The 21,430-nt window shown below is 42.2% G+C and overlaps 1 protein-coding gene across 17 annotated transcripts in view; it reads left to right on the plus strand.

Moving 5' to 3' along the window:
• The window catches only part of CACNA1D (calcium voltage-gated channel subunit alpha1 D), a 453,220-nt gene that overhangs the window by 330,121 nt on the left and 101,669 nt on the right, over positions 1-21,430 (plus strand). For 13 of the 17 annotated variants that reach the window (XM_056524370.1, XM_056524364.1, XM_056524368.1 and 10 more), the window contains exons 15-21: positions 2,633-2,753; positions 4,124-4,238; positions 7,045-7,114; positions 9,823-9,871; positions 10,027-10,159; positions 12,361-12,490; positions 18,612-18,671. In XM_056524370.1, the coding sequence (XP_056380345.1) occupies positions 2,633-2,753; positions 4,124-4,238; positions 7,045-7,114; positions 9,823-9,871; positions 10,027-10,159; positions 12,361-12,490; positions 18,612-18,671 (678 nt within the window). Of the gene's footprint in view, positions 1-2,632; positions 2,754-4,123; positions 4,239-7,044; positions 7,115-9,822; positions 9,872-10,026; positions 10,160-12,360; positions 12,491-18,611; positions 18,672-18,741; positions 18,802-21,430 lie in introns of all 17 variants that reach the window. The other 4 variants (XM_056524367.1, XM_056524359.1, XM_056524366.1 and 1 more) reach the window with 1 other exon arrangement.

Genomic DNA, 21,430 nt, shown 5'->3' on the forward strand with positions numbered 1-21,430 from the left:
GCACGCAGTACACAAAATAGGCATGATGGTGACACGTATCGGCCGTGGCACCCGGCCTTGCTCGATTGCTTTGAATATACCGCGCCGGACTTCTATTCTTTTCTCCTTTCTGGATGAAGAAACATGCCGGGATATGTTGAATATTGGATCAAGGATCCCTTGATGGACAAACTAGGTCTAAAAGTACAGTGGTCCCTCAACATACGGTGGTAATTCGTTCCAAATGAACCATCGTTAGTTGAAACCATCGTATGTTGAGGAATCCGTATAGGAAGCTATACTCAACTGTCCCCGCCTCTCCGGACCGTCATAGTGGCCCTGGATGTCGCCCTCCATTGCTGTCGCCGCTTCCCCGTGGTGTCCCCGCCGCTCCGGACCGTCTCTGCTGCCTGGGATCGTCACTCATCAAGTCGCTACGCACGCCGCTCCTATTGAATGATGGGACTGCGTGCGCGGCAACGTGATGACGACGAAGGAGAGCGACGGCGATGCAGGGGAGCCTGAAGAGGATGGTCCAGAGCACCGGGGACAGGTGAGTGATCATCCCTGGACCACACGGGGCACCTTAAACGGCTATCTGGCGGCAGCTGAAGCAGTCAGCGCTGCCGGATAGCCGTTTATGCGATGGCCCCGACATACAAAAGCATCGTATGTTGACGCTGCCTTCAACATGCGATGGCCTCTAAGAGGCCATCGTATGTTGAAATTATCATATGCCGGGGCCATCGTAGGTCGGGGGGGGGTCACTGTACTTGTGATTGATTTTTAGCAGCTCTTGTATCATGTTAGGAGCTGGGATAATAGTATCTAGTCCAGTGGTCTTCAGACAGTGGCTCTTTATCCCTAAGTATCTAGGACAGTGTTTCCTAACCAGGGTGCTTCCAGGTGTTGCAAAAGTACAACTCCCAGCATGCCTGGACAGCCGAAGGCTGGGAGTTGTAGGTTTGCAACACCTGGAGGCACCCTGGTTGGGAAACAATGATCTAGGCACACTAAGTGTTGTAGTTTCTTCACAGGTTGGAAACTATTGACCATGTCTATGATTTGTGCAATAGACCTTACCCCAGCACTTGTATGTGTGCTAAATGCATACAGCATGTGATTATTTATGTAACATTTTTGATATTATTCTAACTTGAAATCCCATTACGTTCATGTGGATGTGATGACATGTTATTACCTTTTGGTATATTGTTTTTTGAGCGCTTAGAGTTCTCTTCTCCCAGCAAGTTGTAGCTATTGGTCGGGGTCTGAACACTTAGACTTCAACCGTTTCCAATTTTTTGGGGGTGTGTCAATGCACAGGACATGCCCTTTCAGCAAATCACTGTGAAATTATTTTTTGGCACTGGGCACACTACCATGAGTGGTTTATAGAGCATAGTCATAGTTTTCATGTATGGTTGACCCCTGATTTTCAGGAGTAGGGTGCACCATTTTGCTTCCATCCGAGGCAGCAGAAGGGCCTGATCCTCCACTCTTTATTTATGTGAAGCATGTTAGGGCCATCCATCACTTCGATGTCAATGATCATTTCACTATGCACTAAAGACTTTTTGTAACTCGTAAATGATTTCCCTTTGTCATTTCTTTCATTGTGTATTTTTAGAGTCATTTTGTAGCTCGTAATGAGGATGAATATCAAGTAGTTTTTTTTTTTTTTTTTGCCATGTTTATTTTGAGGGAAACAGCATTCAAGTGCCTCAGATCCATTATACGCTATTCTTGTATGCATATGATCAATGAAACGGAGCCTTGTTATAATGAGTTTGTGCTCACGTGTCTAACCTGTAGTACAATGCTCTTAATGTAGACTCGCTTCTTATAAGATGGGGCTTCAAAGGGACAATTAAACTAAGAAAATAACAAGGCAGACGTATTCTGTCAGATATTTCACCCCCACACCTTTAAACATGCAGGGAAATAATTATTGTCTGTACATAATAAATGTATATATATTTCTCTTAAGCCTTTCCAGAAATTCTTGTGAGTCAACATATAATGGGTATGACCAGATTAGGAGGCATGTCTACCCTAGGTTCAGTGCTGATTCTTTTCTTAATCTTTCTTTAGCTTTATTTTTACACTTCTCCAAATCCCCTACATAGACATAAAGTTATATGATCAATGCCTCGTTTCCTATGGTCACCACTGGAGATCTTACAGTCTTATTATTGAGTTCTACTGTATATACAACAGTATGCATAAAAGTCATATTCTCAGGATATGCCATAAATGCCTCATAGATGCAGGTCCCACGTCTGAGACCCACACCTACTGTATCTCCGAAACAGGGAAAGTGTGCTTGTCTGTTTCTGTGACACCTGAAGAAGGAAATAAAGAAGACCGCACTTGCAGGACTGCCTCTGCTCCTTCTGGACACACCCTCTTAAGGTGAGGCAGGGAGACCCCAGTTCTAGACATATGTTATTGTCCACAAAGTGGGACTCTAACGTATCTCACACTTATGGCATATCCTGGGATATACTGCAAGTTGCCATTTAATTTTATGCCTATGTAGAGAATTTTGATGTCTAGATCAACTAGGTATCATCTATCCTGTGATTAGTTCATAACTCTAAATGCCATGATAATCTTTCATATAACTGCATGGTCTTTTTTTTTTTTTAAGATACTAACGGGAGAAGACTGGAATGCTGTTATGTATGATGGGATTATGGCATATGGCGGGCCATCTTCTTCAGGAATGATTGTATGTGTGTACTTCATCATACTGTTTATCTGTGGTAACTGTATCCTTTACTTTATAGAGACTTTAAAGCGCCATTATAAAAAAAAACATTTGCCTTTTTTTTTTTTTCAAATTCAAAAAGGTTTTTATTCAGAAAAAAAATAGTGAACATAAGAAAAGACAAGCAATACAATAACAATCAAGCCCTACGGCCAGGTGAGGCCGGGTATACAGAAGGCTACAAGTCACAACAATGTAGAAAAACATAAGCAGAAGCAGGTGCACCAAACAGTCCGCAAGGTACGGCAAATATAGAAAGAACGTGACACAAAATTAGGATATAACCGTGAGCAAGTATATATTTCAATAAACCATAGAATGAGAAGATCAAAATCAATAGCTGCTCATCAGATGCACGTGCATACACAGGCAAAATCTTAATTCAAGGGGAGAACTATTGAAAGTGAAGAAAGAACAGGAAGCACACTCATACATCGTAACACACATAGAAAAGATCCCAAAGAAGGAGAACACAAGAACGTAGAGAAACAGAACATACAAAAAAAGAGGGGGGGGGGGGGGGGAAGCCAAGAAGGAGGGAGGGAGAAGGAGAGAGAACACATATCCAGAGGCTGCAGAGTCGGGTTCAGTAATGTGCGGAGGGACCAGCCAGCGAACAAGAACAAAAACGTTTGCCTTTTGATCAGTTGAGTGCTAAGACCCCAATCCCCCAATGATGTACAGCCAGGTAAAGCACGATCGGTGAGGGTCAGATCCCCTTTTTGGAAACCTGCCTGATATAAAGTAGGCAAGTTTTTAGGGATTTGTAGCCTGATAACCTCTTTAAAAAATATGTTGGTTATTAGCCATATTTGACTAACCGATATGAACCAAGTCATGTGTTCAGCTCATAGGTGAGTTGCTTTAGGACTAGAAGGCCTATATGTACTGCACTCTCTCTCCATGAGCTATAGTTTTGTAGAAATACATTAGGGTGAACAATTTAAACAGTAATACTTTAAAGATGTTATCTGCTTTTTGGCAATCCAGATTTGTTAGAAAGGTCCCTTGACAGCCTACAATAACGGATGCAAACGTTTGTTGTCCATTTGTATCCATTTGTATCCATTATTGTTCAGTTAATAAACCAAAAAAAATATATATCGAATTGGATAAACCCTTTAAATACCTCCAATGCTCCAGCCTACAAATTAATAGTTGTAATAACACATAAGTAAAAGTTATTACAGTAGCAAAAACATAGTTTCCAGCGGCTAGTTGAGATTTCTAGGCACCTTCTCAAGTGTAGGCGAGGAATATCACAGAACATTGCCACGTTTTTAGTGATTTTCTATGTTGGTGAGAGAAGCCCTGAATGAAGAAAACACACTGTACAAGGAGTTATTGGCGTCCTCAATTCACACACCACAGATATTCTACTCAATGTCTTCTTGGCCATTGCGGTGGATAATCTGGCAGATGCGGAGAGTTTGAACACTGCGCAAAAAGAAGCTGCAGAGGAAAAGGAGAAGAAAAAGAGCGCAAGGTAGAGTGTATAACACAAAATGAAAAACATGCTGGAGTAAGGGTGCGTTCACACGCTTTTTGTTTTTGCGGGTTTTCCACTGCGTATTTGAAAGTGGGCGGGCTCTTCTCGGCTGTCCGTAGCAGATTTTCCGTAGCTAAATTTATGCTGCGGAAAATCCGCCGCAGTCCCTACTGACTTCAACGGGGCTTGCAGCGGACTTTCCGCAGCGTAAATTCCTCCGTGGAAAATCTGCTGCGGACAGCCGAGAAGAGCCCGCCCCCTTTCAAATACGCAGCGGAAAACCCGCAAAAACAAAAAGCGTGTGAACGCACCCTGAATCTGCCCAATAGAAGGGTGAACCAGGTCTTTTTCTTCTGACAGTCAATAATGAAAGCTGATGTGTTTTTTGTTCTACCAAAATGCATGCACATGTTCATGTACCGTATAGTTGCAAATGTGTCTGCCCAAAATCATTTCCCCTGGGCTCACGGCACCCTAGTATGTTGTACCTAGAGAGCTTATTGATTCCGCTGCTGGTAAAAGGGGGCAAAGCAGATGCCTATTGCACTAAGAAGTCATTGCATTATTTACTCAGAGTTTCTCCAGAATAAGCCCCAACACTAGAGATGAGCGAACTTACAGTAAATTCGATTCGTCACGAACGTCTCGGCTCGGCAGTTGATGACTTTTCCTGCATAAATTAGTTCAGCCTTCAGGTGCTCCTGTGGGCTGGAAAAGGTGGATACAGTCCTAGGAGACTCTTTCCTAGTGATGTATCCACCTTTTCCAGCCCACCGGAGAACCTGAAGGCTGAACTAATTTACGCAGGATAAGTCATCAACTGCCGAGCCGAGAAGTTCGGGACGAATTGAATTTACTGTAAGTTCGCTCATCTCTACCCAACACCTTCATAAACCCTCTAATCAAAAAAAAAAAAAAAAAAAAAAAAAAAAAAAAAAAAGTGCCCCCCCCCTCAGCTGTGACCTTATACTGAGCATGTTATCTCCCTGAGCTGCAGGTAATCTCTTCAGAGACTCAGTGGGGCTGTATACTGCTGCGCTTGATAGGAATTACACAGCTTAGCAGCAGCGTGTAAATGAGCCGCTCTGCTTATTTCATTGCCCCTGATGCACGGGTGGGAGGAATGGTATTAACCCGCTTCCAGATTCAGTTTTGGACTATAGGAGACCAGAAAATAAATACCTGTTCCTTGTAATGGCTGGTTCTTGTAGCTCAAGAAGGAAAACACCGCCCCCTGTGTCTCAATGGATGATTATTGTAATTATCATTAATTTACTAAGTGCTAACACACTCAGAGGAAATATTTATAGAAATCTCTATTTTTATCAGCTACGGCTGGGGCTGTGTCATTGAAATCAATGTGTAAATGTGCACCGTATGAGTCCTGCAGGCATGTTCTCCATGTATTATCGATTCTTAGCTCTGCATTCAGTTCATACATACTGGATTGTTACATTGCAGAAAGGCTGCTTAGATCAGTGTTTGCCAACCAGGGTGCCTCCAGCTGTTGCGAAACTACAACTCCCAGCATGCTGGGAGTTGTAGTTTCACAACAGCTGGAGGCACCCTGGTTGGGAAACACTGGCTTAGAGAGTCTCACTTTTGGAGCGGGTGTGGGGATAGAACACCCTTTAGGCCTATGACATTAATAGTGTCTTTGTAGATGGCTATGCTTTTGTAGGAGAAAGGAGAAACATTGCCAGCTGAACTAGTGAGGTCAAGGCTGCTATACAGAGAAACAGTATAAGGCTGCATTCACACCACGTTTTTGCAATACAGTTCCCGTATACGTTTTCAATGTGAAAACCGTACGGAACCGTATTGAAAACCGTATGCATTGACTCTATATTGAAAACCGTATTCATTGACTCTCCATTGAAAACCGTATGCCAAACGATGCATCTGGTTGTGTCCGTTTTGCATCCTGTACGGTTTTCTCAGTTTTTTTTCCCGTACCCAAAACCATAGTCTACCACGGTTTTTGGTCCGGGTGAAAAACTGTATTAAACCGTATACGTATTTTTTTAACATGGGAGTCAATGGGAACCATACAGAACCGTATGTGCGTATGGTTCCCTCCGGTTTTCACCATACGTTTTTTGACTTTGCAGTTTTTTTTCTTGGAATTTCAATCAAACAAGTGAAACTTTATTCAAATTGGAGTGAAAAGTTAAAAACGTATACGTTTTTTTCTTAAAAAACGGATGCAACCGGACATCATTTTTCAAACCGTATACGGTTTTTAACTGTATACGGGTGGAAATTTGTACACACTATTTGATACAGTTTAGTCCGGTTTTGAGGAATCCGTTTTTCATCAAAAACCTGATACGGGAACTGTATTGCAAAAACGTGGTGTGAATGCAGCCTAAGAAAGCAATAGAAAATGCAGGATGGTAAGTAAGCTCCCCAGTCCAGTTTAAGGGTACGTTCACACGCAGGGATTTATTTGCGGGTTTTCCGCTGCATATTTGAAAGGGGGCAGGGCTTTTCTCAGCTGTCTGCAGCAGATTTTCTGCTGCATAATTTCCGCTGCGGAAAATACGCCACAAGCCCCATTGAAGTTAGTAGGGTCTGCGGCGGACTTTCCGCAACGGAAAATCTGCTGCAGACAGCCGAGAAGAGCCCGCCCCCTTTCAAATACGCAGCGGGAAACCTGCAAAGAAATCTGCCCATGAGAAGGTACCCTAAGGATGGGCTGAATGAAGCTCTGAAACTACAAAGCTCATAGCATTAAAGGGGTTTACACCTGTGTTTTTTAAGTATATAAGGATTTCAATATATGCTCTGCTTTCAATTCTAGGAAAGAAAGTCTGGAGAACAAGGATGGAGAAAAAGGGGATAATAATCGGAAAAAAGCGATTGAGGCAAAGGTGATGACCTGTAACTGGCGGATGCTGGAAAAAGAAAAACTTTTTAGAGAAAGTTTGACCCTGAGGAATAAAGTCCCTTATGAAAAACTGTTACATGACTGACGACACTGGCTGGGGTTTAGAGAAAAAAATGAGTGCTGTTGGGGGGGATGGGACGGGACATGGGTTGTACACTAGTTTTCTGCCATACAAAATTAACAAATGTCTGGACCCAATTTTTTAAAAAGTATAGTGCATGGCATCAAAGCATCACAAATTTTGTGACATTTCTGCTCTTTCATGCCATGATTGTTGGGCATACTGAGAAGGGGGGGGGGGGATTGAGCATCCAGTGTCTTTTGGCACTGTGTCTTTTGGTACCCATGTTCAGAATTAAGCTCAAGTCTGGCACTCACGTGTTATGGGTCAACAGGTATCCACATAAAGAGATTTATTGTACACAGAAGTGTGAGGCTGGGTTCATATTTCTGAGCAGAGAAATTCTGCTAGGAGATTCTAAAGCAGCAGCCTCCCATTGTTTTTAATGAAATTCTGCTGCACCCTACACTGAATTCAAATTCCAGACTCCTCCAAAGGAAGTTAATTCTTTTGGCGGAATTCACTCAGATATGCATTGCTGTCTATGGAGACTCACACAACAGTGAGACCTGCATCAGTAACACATCTGGAAAAGATTAGAGTTAGTGGGGTTATCCAAGATTAGAAAAATAGGCCTGATTTCTTTAAAAAAAAAAAAAATTTGAAAAAAATGCACCACCCCTGTCCCCCGGTTGTGTGTGGTATTGCAGCTCAGTTCCATTGAATTAAATGAAGCAAAGTTGTAATACCACCCACAACCTCAGGGCAGGTGTGGTGCTGCTTTTGGAATAAAAATGTTTGTCTATTCCTGGGTAACTATTTATTCTTCTATCCAGGTACATCTGCGTGAGGTAATCTGATCAGCTTCCAACTGAGAAAAACCCATGAACCTCCCCTCCCCTAGCTGTGTCACGTACCATGTGACTGAATCTTAGCAGAGAAGTTGATGCATGGCTAGTCTTCACAGCCACTATTTAGTATAAGTTTAGACCAACTATTAGTTGGCTTAAACTGCGGCAGAATTCTGGTGTAAAAAATGTGCACAGTTTTGCATTTCAAGCCTTGCATCTCTAAGGCTAGGTTTCCACTTTTTTTTTTTTGCAAAAACGCCAATAAAAATGAACATTCTGCCGCATGGCATTTTTTTGTGTGAAAAAACGCTGTGGCCAGATGTTAGCTGCAAGTCAATAGTTAACTGCAAAATGCCATATCCACTTGGTGTTTTTCAGTTTGGTATTTTTTTTAATAATTTTGGTGTTTTTGGGCTCCTTGGCAGTTTTTTAAAAAAACGACCTGTTGTTGAGACTTTGGCTTTTTTTTTCTTCGGGAAAATATTGGCGTTTTCTGTGCGCTCCTGGGCCTAGGCGGTAACAGGCTGGCGTTATTTAGGCTGGGGAGGGCCAGTAACAATCGTCCTCGCCCACCCTGGTAACATCAGGCTGTTTTGCTGCTTGGTTGGTATCTGGTTAAAAATAAAAAGATGGGGAACCCTATGTGTTTTTTTTTTTTTTTTTATAAATAAATAAATAATAATTTAAAAAAACGCCATAATCCTCTGAATAAACGGATCTGAAATGAGAAGGAAAAAAACTCCACAAAATATTGGTTAGTACATTTTTGGCGCTGTCCGCTGGGGAGAGCCGTTTCTGGGCCTGTTGGTACCGGCTCTTCCCGGCACCCCTGTGGTGGTGGGTACCGGGGTAATAATTGGGGGTTAGCTGTTTTTTTTTGGCTAAGGCTAAGCCCCGGCTTATTAATGGATTCCGTCTATTAGACCGCTTCCACTACTAAGCCTGAAAATTCAATAAAAAAAAAAGATGACACATTGGAAAAATTATTTTATTTAAAAAAACACTCCCCCACAGCCCTCATTAACCATTTTATTAAAAGGGAAAAAAATCCAGTTAACCAGAAGGGTCTGTTCACATTATACAAATCGGACAATGTGAACAGAGCCTCACACCCTTACCAGCCTGGTTCCCGTCTGTAGCTCCGCCCCCTAATGATGTCATCCCTAGGGGGCGAAGCTACATGGACCTGGCCGGGACAGGAGCAAGGGAGGTAAGTGGACGTCTGCTTCTGTATACACTATATACAGCTATCTATAGATAGCTGTATATTCAGTATACCGCACAAAGGGGCAATAGAAGCAGAGAGTCCTGTATAGTATACACGGGTACACTATGCTCCCCTGTATGCTATACGGCCAGGGGAGGTGAGTAGTGATGCTATACATCCCTCCTCACCTCCTTACACTCTGTGGACCGGGCGCTCAGCATCCGACCCATAGAGTGGTACCTGAAGACAGTGAGAAAACTGCAACAGGGGACAAAACCAGGAAAAAAGTACTCCTTTAAGTAAAGTACATTAGTAAAGGAACATTCAAATACTGTATAACTTTAGGACAGCTACAGTTTTAGAAAAATAAAAAATTGCGGAATACCCCTTTAACATACATGGCTAATACATGTAATAAACTGTTCTTATGTTATAGTCTTCTTATGTTATGTCTAGTTATTATGAAGCCTCAACTTTGTTAGTTCATACTAGTAAAAAGTGGGAATTAAAAATTTTAATAGTAAAATTTAGATTTTTGATCATGTTATGTCATAAACACCTGTCTTCTTTAGGTTTCAGTTGATGAAGAAGCAGAGGAAGACAAGGAGCATCCAGAGCCAGGTAGCTTACCTTGACACCACTGCTCTATGTTAAAAAGTTTATTGTCTTTAAACATTTTTTTTTGCTGATTATAATTTTGATAAGTAAACATCAGAGAATTTGCTTTGCTTCGTGTATGTAAAGTCTACTAATACTAATGATTTTTCGTACTGTAGATGAGGAGGAGGAAGAGGAACCAGAAGTACCAGCAGGTCCTCGTCCACGTCGGATGTCTGAGCTAAATATGAAAGAAAAGATAATTCCGATTCCGGAAGGCAGCGCCTTTTTTATCTTCAGTAACACTAACCCGTAAGTATGAATATTCTATATACTGTAGATATATTGTACTCGTACTATTATCTTGCACTAGCAATGCACAGTATCAATTTGTTTCTGTAAATTGTATCTTATGCTGTTCATACCATTCTGTGCAAAAACTTATGAAAATGTATTTGGTCATTGCAACAAAAAAAAATTGAGATGTTGGTATTGTAAAAAGTTAGGCATATAGGGAATAGCAAAGTCACTTGGAAGCACCATATTGCTGGTTCTCCCATTGTAGCCCTAAGAAATGCATTGCTGCAGGTGTGGTATTACACTGCCCAACAGCACTGCCATCAGGGATCTGTATTGTACATAAACAATGTGAGAACACAGGTGGCAAGTGTCATTGGAACCTGAGCACAAAGACTACCTCCAGGTTTTTTTTTGGTTTTTTTTGCCCATATCATGCACACTCCCCATCACTGGTCGTACCCAGTCATTTGTTTCATTCCAGCATAGTTGCATCTATGCATTTATTTACTCTAACTTGGTCATGGCCATGCGTTTGGCCCACAAAAAATGATATTATGGCATTATGTGTTAGAGGAGGTCAGTTCTGGGTCAGCTGACTTCCTGTGAACCTGTGAACTACAGGATGACATCATCACCTATTAAATCCCAGCTGCTAGCTCACAGTCCCCTCCCCTTCCAGCTCTATCTGTATACTGCTGCTATCTCTATAACATATATATATATATTAGTAATACATCTTATCATTGTTCACACATTTGGGGTTATTTACTAACCTCTTCCTGATGGTTTTTCCTAGTGTTATGCGATCAAATTCTGTCACACGTCATGTGGGTCTAAATTCACACCCCAAAAAAAAACATGCGCCCAACCCACCCTACATTTTCTCTGGCAATCCGAGAAATGGGGCATTTTTCCTAAAAAATAGGTGTGTTCCATACACTTTAAAAAAAACACAAGGCATTTACTAAGGAAACCCGTCAAGAAAGTATTAGGCTTTGCCTCCAGCAAACCCGTCACTTCAAACACTTGTAAAGTGCAGAAGATTTGTAGGGAAAGTTGCTTAATTGTTCCAGCGGCCATTACAGATCTTTTTTTTTTTGCTAACATTTCCCTTTAAAAAATTAGCATTTCATTTTACACTGCCATGTGTTAATAGGGCCTCCTCTATGCCATTTTTAATAATTTTATATGACGTGTTTTTTTGCGGGGTTTGGTGTTTGGGCGCTGTGCGACCAAATTCAACCCATGCGGCAAAAAATACCCTATTTGTGCGACACCTTAGTAAATAAAGAGGAAAAAATTACTCTGGAAGAGAAACCCGACCACATAACAATATTCTACTCTTAATACATGAGGGCCAATGTGTTTCTTGCTGCAATTTTTTTTTTCTTGCTTTGATTTTCCCAAAATCATGGCAAAAAGGTGATATTTTACAGAAAATCACTGACTAAGGGCGTTCTGTTACACGCCTGAAACGCGTAACCCTTTGTTTACCGTTCCTGTTTTTATCCACTCAATAAACCTGGGATCCGCAATACCTCGCTGGCATTTTCCTTTCCTTGTTCCTGAATTCGGTGCTGCCATACACCTGCCATGCATTGGTGTTGGGAGGATGGTCCAGTGCTAGCTGATCAGTCCGTATTCTGTCTGAACAGAAAATCATAGTATTTTTTATTTTTTTACCATGTTTTTGGAAAATTGCATCAGAAGCAGCCAAAAATTCATTAGCCTAAAAACTTCAGATTTTTATTAAATACCTCAGTTGTGATTATAGGGCAAATCTATTTCACCTCATGCCAAACGCATCAAAACTGCACATAATGGGGGAGACTTATCAAAACCTATGCAGAGGAAAAGTTGATCAGTTGCCCGTATCAACTAATAAACTACTTTCATTGTTCAGAGACCTTTAAAAAAAAAAAAAAAATGAAAGAAGCGATCTGATTGGTTGCTATGGGCAACTGGTCAAGTTTCCCTCTGCACAGGTTTTGATCAATCTCCCCCATTGTAAACTGACCACAACCCACTTAGGAATCTAATGAGTTTACGTGGGTGAACTCCAACACCAGCAGCTTAGATGACCAGGTGCAGTGATCAAACAACATAACTAATCTCCCTGCCCAGCCAGAGGACTCATAGTGGTATTAGATACATATTTCACATATACATGTATATTACTGTTTACATTGATAATATGTTTTTTTTCTGTGCAGGATTCGTGTAGGCTGTCACAAACTTATTAACCATCACATCTTCACCAACCTCATCCTAGTGTTTATCATGCTGAGCAGTGCGTCACTGGCAGCTGAAGATCCCATCCGCAGCCATTCCTTCCGGAATATAGTAAGTATGATCAATACTGTTAGTCTCTTATATTTCCTCACTATTCACACATTGCAGTAGCATTACACTTTCATTGCAACACAGTTGCGGTACTGCAGCATTTTACCTGTGATTTCGGAGTACCAATGAAACTGTAACATGTGAGCACAGCCTCATACAAAACACCCTGGAAATAAAACAATTTCTTTCAGCAAATTTAGCAAGTGAGGCAGAAAACTATAAGGAAGATGATGAGGTTGCTCTTGGCTATCCCTCTAATTACCTCCCATACATGAGCATGCTCAGCTCAGATGAGCATGCATGTGTTCTGAATGGGAAGAGTAGAAAAAGCTGCAGATTATCTCTCTTCAAGATAAAAAGGGTTAGGCATTTTGAAATCTTAAAATCCACTGCACATTCATTATTCCACGTCTTTTTTTTTTTTTTTTTTACTGCATGGGGGAAATATAAAATACCCCTTCACTTACATTAACGGGTAAAATGTCAACATTGGCCCTGATTTACCATTGTAAACCAGACCTGTTTTGTTGTGCGCCAGAATTTGGGTCTCTGCCAGAATGTGCACCACAATTTCTGTCTGTGTCAGAATTTGCGCCAGAATGTGCACCAAAAAAATCAAAAACCCGACCAACTCTCCTACTGAGAAAACCTGAAAAAAGGGCGTTACAGCTGGGGAAAGTCACACAGGTTAAAAAGTTGCACAAAAAGTCAACTCACCATTCAGAGTGGAAATGTGATCAGCACCATATTTATCACTTCCCTTGCATCGTGTATTAAATCTGGTGCAGGTACACAGTTTCCACCATTTGAATTAATGGTGTAAAAATACATTCACCTACACCACTCTTTATGAATACCCCATGCATGCCTAAATCCTGAGGTTGGCTTCTTTTTGTGTAACCTAAACCAATGTATGGAAATTGTATGGGAAAGATTATCAAAGGCAACTTACTGTATTGACTTTAGCAGAGTTTTCTCATCTGTAAAGCTACGCCACCTTGTTACCGTATATACTCGAGTATAAGCCGTGTTTTTCACCACGATTTTTCATGCTGAAAACACCCCCCTCGGCTTATACTTGAGTGAACTCTCCGCCTGTCAATCCCTTCTCAGTGGTCTTCAACCTGCGAACCTTCAGATGTTGCAAAACTACAACTCCCAGCATGCCCGGACAGCCGTTGGCTGTCCGGGCATGCTGGGAGTTGTAGTTTTGAAACATCTGGAGGTCCGCAGGTTGAAGACCACTGCGGCCTTTGTCATCATCCAGACCCCCCCTTTAGTTTTCTACTCACCTCCCCTCGGTGGGAAGGAAGGGTGAGCTGGTCCGGGCCATCTATGCTGCAGGGACCGTCCGGTGGGGAAGGTAAGTCGTTCGGGGCTGTCCGTTTTCACCAGGAGGCCCTCTTCTCCTCTCCAGACAGGCCCAGGCCTAGTGACGTTGCCTTGACGACGACACACAGGGACGTGCGTGCTCAGCAGACGTCCCTGCGCATGAACGTCCCTGTGTGACGTCGTCAAGGCAACGCCACTAGTCCGGGGCTGGCACGGAGCAGAGAAGAGGGCCTCCCGATGAAAATGGACAGCCCCGAACGGCTAACCCTCCCCACCGGACGGTCCCTGCAGCATAGATGGCCCTGACCAGCTCACCCTTCCTTCCAACCGAGGGGAGGTGAGTAGAAAACTAAAGGGGGGTCTGGGTGATGACGAAGGCCGCAGTGGTCTTCAACCTGCGGACCTCCAGATGTTTCAAAACTACAACTCCCAGCATGCCCGGACAGCTGGTTGAAGACCACTGCAGGGATTGACAGGCGGTGATGATGAAGGGGGGGGGGGATGATGACGGGGGTGAAGATGACGGGGTGATGATGACGGGGGTGAAAATGACAGGGTGATGATTACGGGGGTGATAATGACAGGGGGATGATGATGTGGGTGTTAATGACGGGGGGTCTGGATGATGACAGGAGGGGATGATGACATGGGGGGATGATGTATTTCACACCCTAGGCTTATAGTCTAATCAATAACTTTTCCTGGGTTTTTGGGGTGAAATTAGGGGCCTCGGCTTAAATTCGGGTCGGCTTATACTTGAGTATATACGGTAGCTTAAAGGGGTTATCCAGTTTAGGAAAATGTATCCCCTATCCACAGGAGAGGGGATAAGTGTCAGATCATGGGGGGTCTGACTGTTGAGACCCCTGCGATCTCCTGCCCAGTGCCCCACCTCTCTTTGTGCATAGATTGGGGGTTGGCACGGGCCCCCATGCATCTCTATGGGAGAGCCGAAGCGCTGTACTCGTGTATTTCTGGCTCTTCCATACAGATGGCTTAAAGGGTGCGTACCGACCACCGCTTCGTGAGGTGGTCGACACACTCTGTGCATGGGGAGAACTTGGGCACTGGACAGGAGATTTCAAGGGGTCACACACCCCACAATCTGAGACCTATCCCCTATACATTGGATAGGGGATACATTTTACCTAACTGTACTACTCCCTTTTTTTTTATTTATTTTTTATAGCTGATAATTTCTATGAAAGTTTTTGTTTAAACACACAAAAAAAAATACAACAAACATACAAACAACCCACAACCCAACCACTCCTCCCTTCACCCCGTCTGTACCCACCCCCCAAACATACAATCCGTCTCTACCCCACAAGCCAAAATTACCAGACAAATGAAGAACAAAGAAACAAGGAAGCATAGGATACAGGGTGTCCAAAGGATAGGGGATAAGTTTTAGATCACGGGGGGCCCCCCGCAATCTTCTGTTTGGAGCCCCGCCTCTCCTTCACAGCGACGTGTCATGACTCCTGCCCGAAGCAGGGACCGCCACACCCCCTCCACATAGCTCTATGTGAAAGCTGTTCGGCAATCTTCGACTTTCCTTTAGAGCTATATAGAAGGGGCGTGGTGGCCCCTGCTTCCTGCGGGGGTCGTGACATGTCGCTGTGAAGGAGATGCGGGGCTCCAAACAGGAAATCAGACCCCCCCCCCCGCCATCTAAAACTTATCCCTATCCTTTGGATAGGGGATACATTTTTTTCCACGATACTTGTCCTTTAAACTTGCTATGTGGTGAGACAGTGACATCTACAGTCAATAGGAAGAATTACATTGAACTCATGTTGCATATTAAAAAAATAGGCACTTATTTTGTTGCATTGTATCTATTAAAGTGCAAAAACATTTTTCCCTTACATCTTATTATGAAATGTTGCTGTCATTCTATTTTGCAGCCTGCACACTTTTGAATATTGGCCCTGATTTACTAACATGATCCCGATTTTTTTTATCGGGTTATGCAACACAATTTGTTTCACATGTCCTCTGCAACACTTTGTGCGACACATTTTACTGGTGAAAACCTGACTGTTTTCTAATTACTCGGAGTATTTTTTTCAACCCGACTAAAGGGGCGGGGTTTGTATAATTAGGGGCGTGTCCCGACATTTTCCTGAAAACCCGACAGATGTATTTAAAAGCCCACTAGAAAAGTTGTGAAATACTGAACTTGAAAACCTGACTGCCTTGAGGTGTGAGAAATCTGTTAAAAAGTGTGGGGTTTTTTAAAATCCTGTTACTTTGTCCCCTTAGTAGCTTTTTATATAACATTTAAAAAAAATATTTTTTGGAATTTTTTTGGGAATTTTTTTCTTTTTTACTTTTTGTTTGTTAACCCATTAACGACCATGAATGCAAAGTTACGTCCTGGTGCAGAGTTACTTTGCTTTATTTATTTGCTTTTATTTTTCCTGTGCGACACTTTCTTTTTTCCCGTGCGACAGAATTTAATGTCATGCGACAGAATTTTTCTGACATGTGCGAAACATTGATAAATACGTGTGAGAAAAAATAGTTGGTAATAGAGGAAATTATTTTCTTTTTGGAACACAGAGCTCTCTGCTGACATCATGAGCACAGTGCTCTCTGCTGACATCTCTGTCCATTTTAAGAACTGTCCAGAGTAAGAGAAAATCCCCATAGCAAACATATGCTGCTCTGGACAGTTCCTATCATGGCCAGAGATGTCAGCAGAGAGCACTGTGGTCATGATGTCAGCAGAGAGCTCTGTGTTCCAAAAAGAAAATAATTTCATCTCTAATACTCAGCAACTAATAATTACTGGAAGCATTAAGATTTTTTAATAGAAGTAATTTACAAATCTGTTTAACCTGATAACGACCATGGACGTCTATGCTCGTCCAATGGCCGTTACCGGGGTATGAAGAGGGCTCCCGACTCGAGCCCGCGTCATAACGGCCGGCCCCCACTGATTCTTGTAGCTGGGGGCCGGCGTTAATAGCCGACATGCGGCTATTAAAACTTTAGATCGCCGCTGTCAAAGTTGACAGTGGCGTCTAAAGGTGCCTGTATCCCGTCTCTGGTGGTCCAGTGGGGCGATCCACTACTGAGGTAGCCTGAGGGCTTACCTCCCCTGCTGCGGCAGCTCCGGGGCTCTGAATGATACAGCCTGGCAGGGCCAGGCTTTATCAATCGAGCGCAGAGCACAGAGATCATTGGGGTTTTATGTAACCCCATTGATCTGTATGAGGAATCTAATGATTCCTCCTAAAAGTCCCCTAAGGGGACTAAAAGTGTTAAAAAAACAGTTTAAAAACACACACATTAACCCCTTCCTTATTAAAAGTTTAAATCACCCCCCTTTTCCCAAATTCCATATTAAAAATATGTAACCATAATAAAAATACACATATGTGGTATCGCCGATAAATGTCCGAACTATAAAAATATATCATTAATTAAACCGCACGGTCAATGGCGTACACGCAGAAAAAAATTTGAACGCAGTTCAAAATAGCATATTTTTGGTCACTTTTCATACCATAAAAAAAGGAATAAAAAGCGATCAAGAAGTCTGATCAAAATAAAAATGGTACCGATTAAAACGTTAGATCACGGCGCAAAAAATTAGCCCTCAAACCACCCTGTACGCGGAAAAATAAAAAAGTTATAGGGGTCAGAAGAGGACAATTTTAAATGTATGCATTTTCGTGCATGTAGTTATGATTTTTTCCAGAAGTACAACAAAATCAAACCGATATAAGTAGGGTATCATTTTAACCATATGGACCTACAGAATAAAGATAAGGTGTCATTTTTACCGAAAAATGTACAGCTTAGAAGCAGAAGCCCCCAAAATTTACAAAATTGTGTTTTTTCTTCAATTTTGTCGCACAATGATTTTTTTCTCCGTTCCGCCGTACATTTTTGTGTAAAATGACTGATGTCATTACAAAGTAGAATTGGTGGTGCAAAAAATAAGCCATCATATGGATTTTTAGGTGCAAAATTGAAAGGGTTATGATTTTTAAAAAGTAAGGAGGAAAAAACAAAAGTGCAAAAACAGAAAAATGCTTGGTCCTTAAGGGGTTAACTTTCTGGCACCAGTTGATTTAAAGGGTACCTCTCATCAAATAAACTTTTGATATATTTTAGATTAATGAATGTTGAATAACTTTCCAATAGCATGTTAATGAAAACTATGCTTCTTTCTATTGTATTTTTCCCGATCAGTCCTGTCAGCAAGCATTTCTGACTCATGCTGGAGTCCTAAACACTCAGAGCTGCCAGCCTGCTTTGTTCACAGCCAAACAGGCTGTGAACAAAGCAGGCTGGCAGCTCTGAGTGTTCTCCTTTGTGAACAAAGCAGACTGGCAGCTTGTAGTGTTTAGGACTCCAGCATGAGTCTGAAATGCTTGCTGCCAGGACTGGTAGGGAGACCCCTAGTGGTCACTTCTTCAAAGTGGAAAATTAAATAGAAAGAAGCATATTTTTTAATAACATGCAATTGTAAAGTTATTCTGCCTACATTAATCTATAATATATCAAAAGTTTTTTTTGATGAGAGGTACTCTTTAAAAAAAAAAAAAAGAAAAAAGTTTTCCACCGGAGTACCCCTTTAAATACACCAGGTCTCGGGTGCAGCAGCTGTCTCTGCACCACCTGTAGGCACACCCTTATTGACAAGGATGGATCTTCTTTCTAGACCCTGTACCATCCCATAGACTCAGTGACCCGTCTGACCCAATGCCCATATAGGCTCACCCTCCCCTCTGAGTCTGCAGCTTTCTCACTGTCCTCTTGTACCTTGCAGATTCTTGGTTACTTTGACTATGCTTTCACAGGAATCTTTACAGTTGAAATCTTCTTAAAGGTAAATAATGTTAAAGTATTAATGCTTGATGTGATATGTGTGATAACCTATGAATCTTCTGTACCCCCAGGTGCTAGGATATGCAGATTATGTCTTCACTAGTATGTTTACATTTGAGATCGTATTGAAGGTAACCTGGTCTGTGTGAAAACTGCATTTATATCAGTAGGACAGGACGTTTCCCGGCTACTTAAGATTTTGTCATACCTATATCAAAGCATTTGGCGTAAACTTTGTCTAAGCTGATTTTTGGAAACGCTGAGGATTTTCAAATATGTGGTGCCTGAGGTCCTTTCTGCCCCCTTCTACAGAGCCAAAAACTTTTAGTGCACCCTTGTATGATTCCTCTGTATGGAGACTCTTCCCTCTACACAATTCTTTTATAACAAATTTGTTATAAGCTTCTGGCACGTTCAATGCAGAGTCTGTATATCTGTCACATTCATACAGAATCCACATAAGATTGGATGCATACATGTATACAGCAGGTCCCCTTAGACCAGTGGTCTCCAACCTGCGGACCTCCAGATGTTGCAAAACTACAACTCCCAGCATGCCCGGACAGCCAACGGCTGTCCGGGCATGCTGGGAGTTGTAGTTTTGCAATATCTGGAGGTCCGCAGGTTGAAGACCACTGCCATAGACCATATTACGGCTCCATACAACATGGAGGCTGTACAGAGTTTACTTGTAGTGTATGTTAACCCTATCTGCAGTGTTGCTCCGAGTTATCTGGGCCTCAAAAATGATTGGCCTGTCCTCAGGATAGTCACTCAACAGCAGCTCTGTACCTCCTATGGCCGTACTTTAAGTAGTTATAATAGTTCTATAATGACCAAGAAGTGACCTAGTACTGCTGATATAAATGCGGTTTCTGTGTGAGTCCTTGTCTGAATGCAGTGTGTTTAGTCTGCACAGTAAAACCAAGGGACATTTCTTCTTTTACAATAATGGGTTTTCTTGGATTGATACACTGTATGGCTGCATCTAGCTCAACAGCTGAATGTTCCCACCGAAACCTATAGCACAGACACTATGTACACGCTATACCTACATACGTCCTTTGCACTGCGAGTTAGGTCTGTATGTGTTATCCATGGAGTCATCTACTTGTCAGTCCTTGATCATTTGTCCTGAGCCTTAGTCTTTCGTCTTTAGAATACTTATCTAATTCTCAAGAACATGTGTACCAGACAGCCTGTGCACTTCCTGTGGGGTCTTTGGGGTGAGTGAACTTAAAGGGGTACTACCGTGGCAAACTTTTTTTTCCTAACTCAACTGGTGCCAGAAAGTTAAACAGATTTGTAAATCACTTCTATTAAAAACTCTTAATCCTTCCAGTACTTTTTAGGGGCTGTAAGAGAAATCCAAAAAAGAAATGCATTTCCTGTGATGTCCTGACCACAGTGCTCTCTGCTGACCTCTGCTGTCCATTTTAGGAACTGGAGAAAATCCCCATAGCAAACATATGCTTCTCTGGACAGTTCCTAAAATGGACAGCAGAGGTCAGCAGAGAGCACTGTGGTCAGGACATCACAGGAAATGCATTTCTTTTTGGATTTCTCTTAGTATACAGCCCCTAAAAATGACTGGAAGGATTAAGTTTTTTTTAATATAAGTGATTTACAAATCTGTTTAACTTTCTGGCATGAGTTGATTTAAAAAAAAAAAAGTTTTCCACGGGAGTACCCCTTTAACCCTGTTGGCTCCAGTGCCTTTTCTCCTTCTAATCATCTTCTTAGACTGCAGCTGTGTCTGGTCCGCTGCACTGTAGGATTGGTCCCGCTGTCCATGGCGGGTTGGCGGAGCTGGTTTAAGGCAGCTGTGTTCCGTATGCTGCCTTTTGATCTTCAAGCAAGCTGACCAGCGTCTGAGGTTCACCCAGCAATTTGGCAGGGCAACAAAACCCCCAAATAAAAAAACAGGACTAAAAAACATGGGCGGGAGTGGGGGCACTCCCGCCCCTGTTTTTTGGTCATGGTTTTTAATTTGGGGGTTTAGTTGCCCTGACAAATTGCTGGGTGAACCTCGGTTCTGATTGGTTGTTTCATTTATTTTGTTATGAGGCTAATGTTATGTTATGGTGGAATTTTATCACTGATCTTATTTTACCCGTAATAAAAACCGTGGCCATAATTACCCAAATATTCAGTCTAGGACTCTTTTATTATTTCTTTGTTTGTTTATGGTTGTGTGGGGGCTCTGTTCCCATGTGTTCAGGGCTTCTGTCTCTATAGGAACTGCATTGATGGCAACCAAGGTGGTAGGAAATTGGCCATACACATGGAAAAGGCATGATGGAGGAAATATGTGCAGATCCTTCTAGTTATGAAAATTCTTTCTAGATTACACTTTATACATTTAGAATATTTTTATATTGGCATCACACACAGCCACAAGTGCAGCATCATGTCTGTCACAGGCCACATACATCTCCAGTCAACCTACTAATTCTCTGTGATCTTGCCATATATGTATCTTGCTTTGCTTTATATGTGTTTGCTAATGTTTATACATGTGACGTTATTTGTAAACAAGAGGTTTCAGAGCTACAAAATTGATGGCTAATCTTTAGGATATGTATAAATGACTGTATAATGGACATTGGGGAAAGAACTGTGCTGTAGGTTTGGTGGGACCATATAGCATGCATGGAGCAGTTGGTGACGATACTGACATGAGGTGTGCGCACGTGTTGCTTACATGATTTCCTTCTAGCGCGATCGCATGAGCCTTACTGTTGTGTGACTCTGTGTGAG

The sequence above is a fragment of the Hyla sarda genome, chromosome 6 (assembly GCF_029499605.1).
Source record: "Hyla sarda isolate aHylSar1 chromosome 6, aHylSar1.hap1, whole genome shotgun sequence".
Lineage (NCBI taxonomy): Eukaryota > Metazoa > Chordata > Amphibia > Anura > Hylidae > Hyla > Hyla sarda.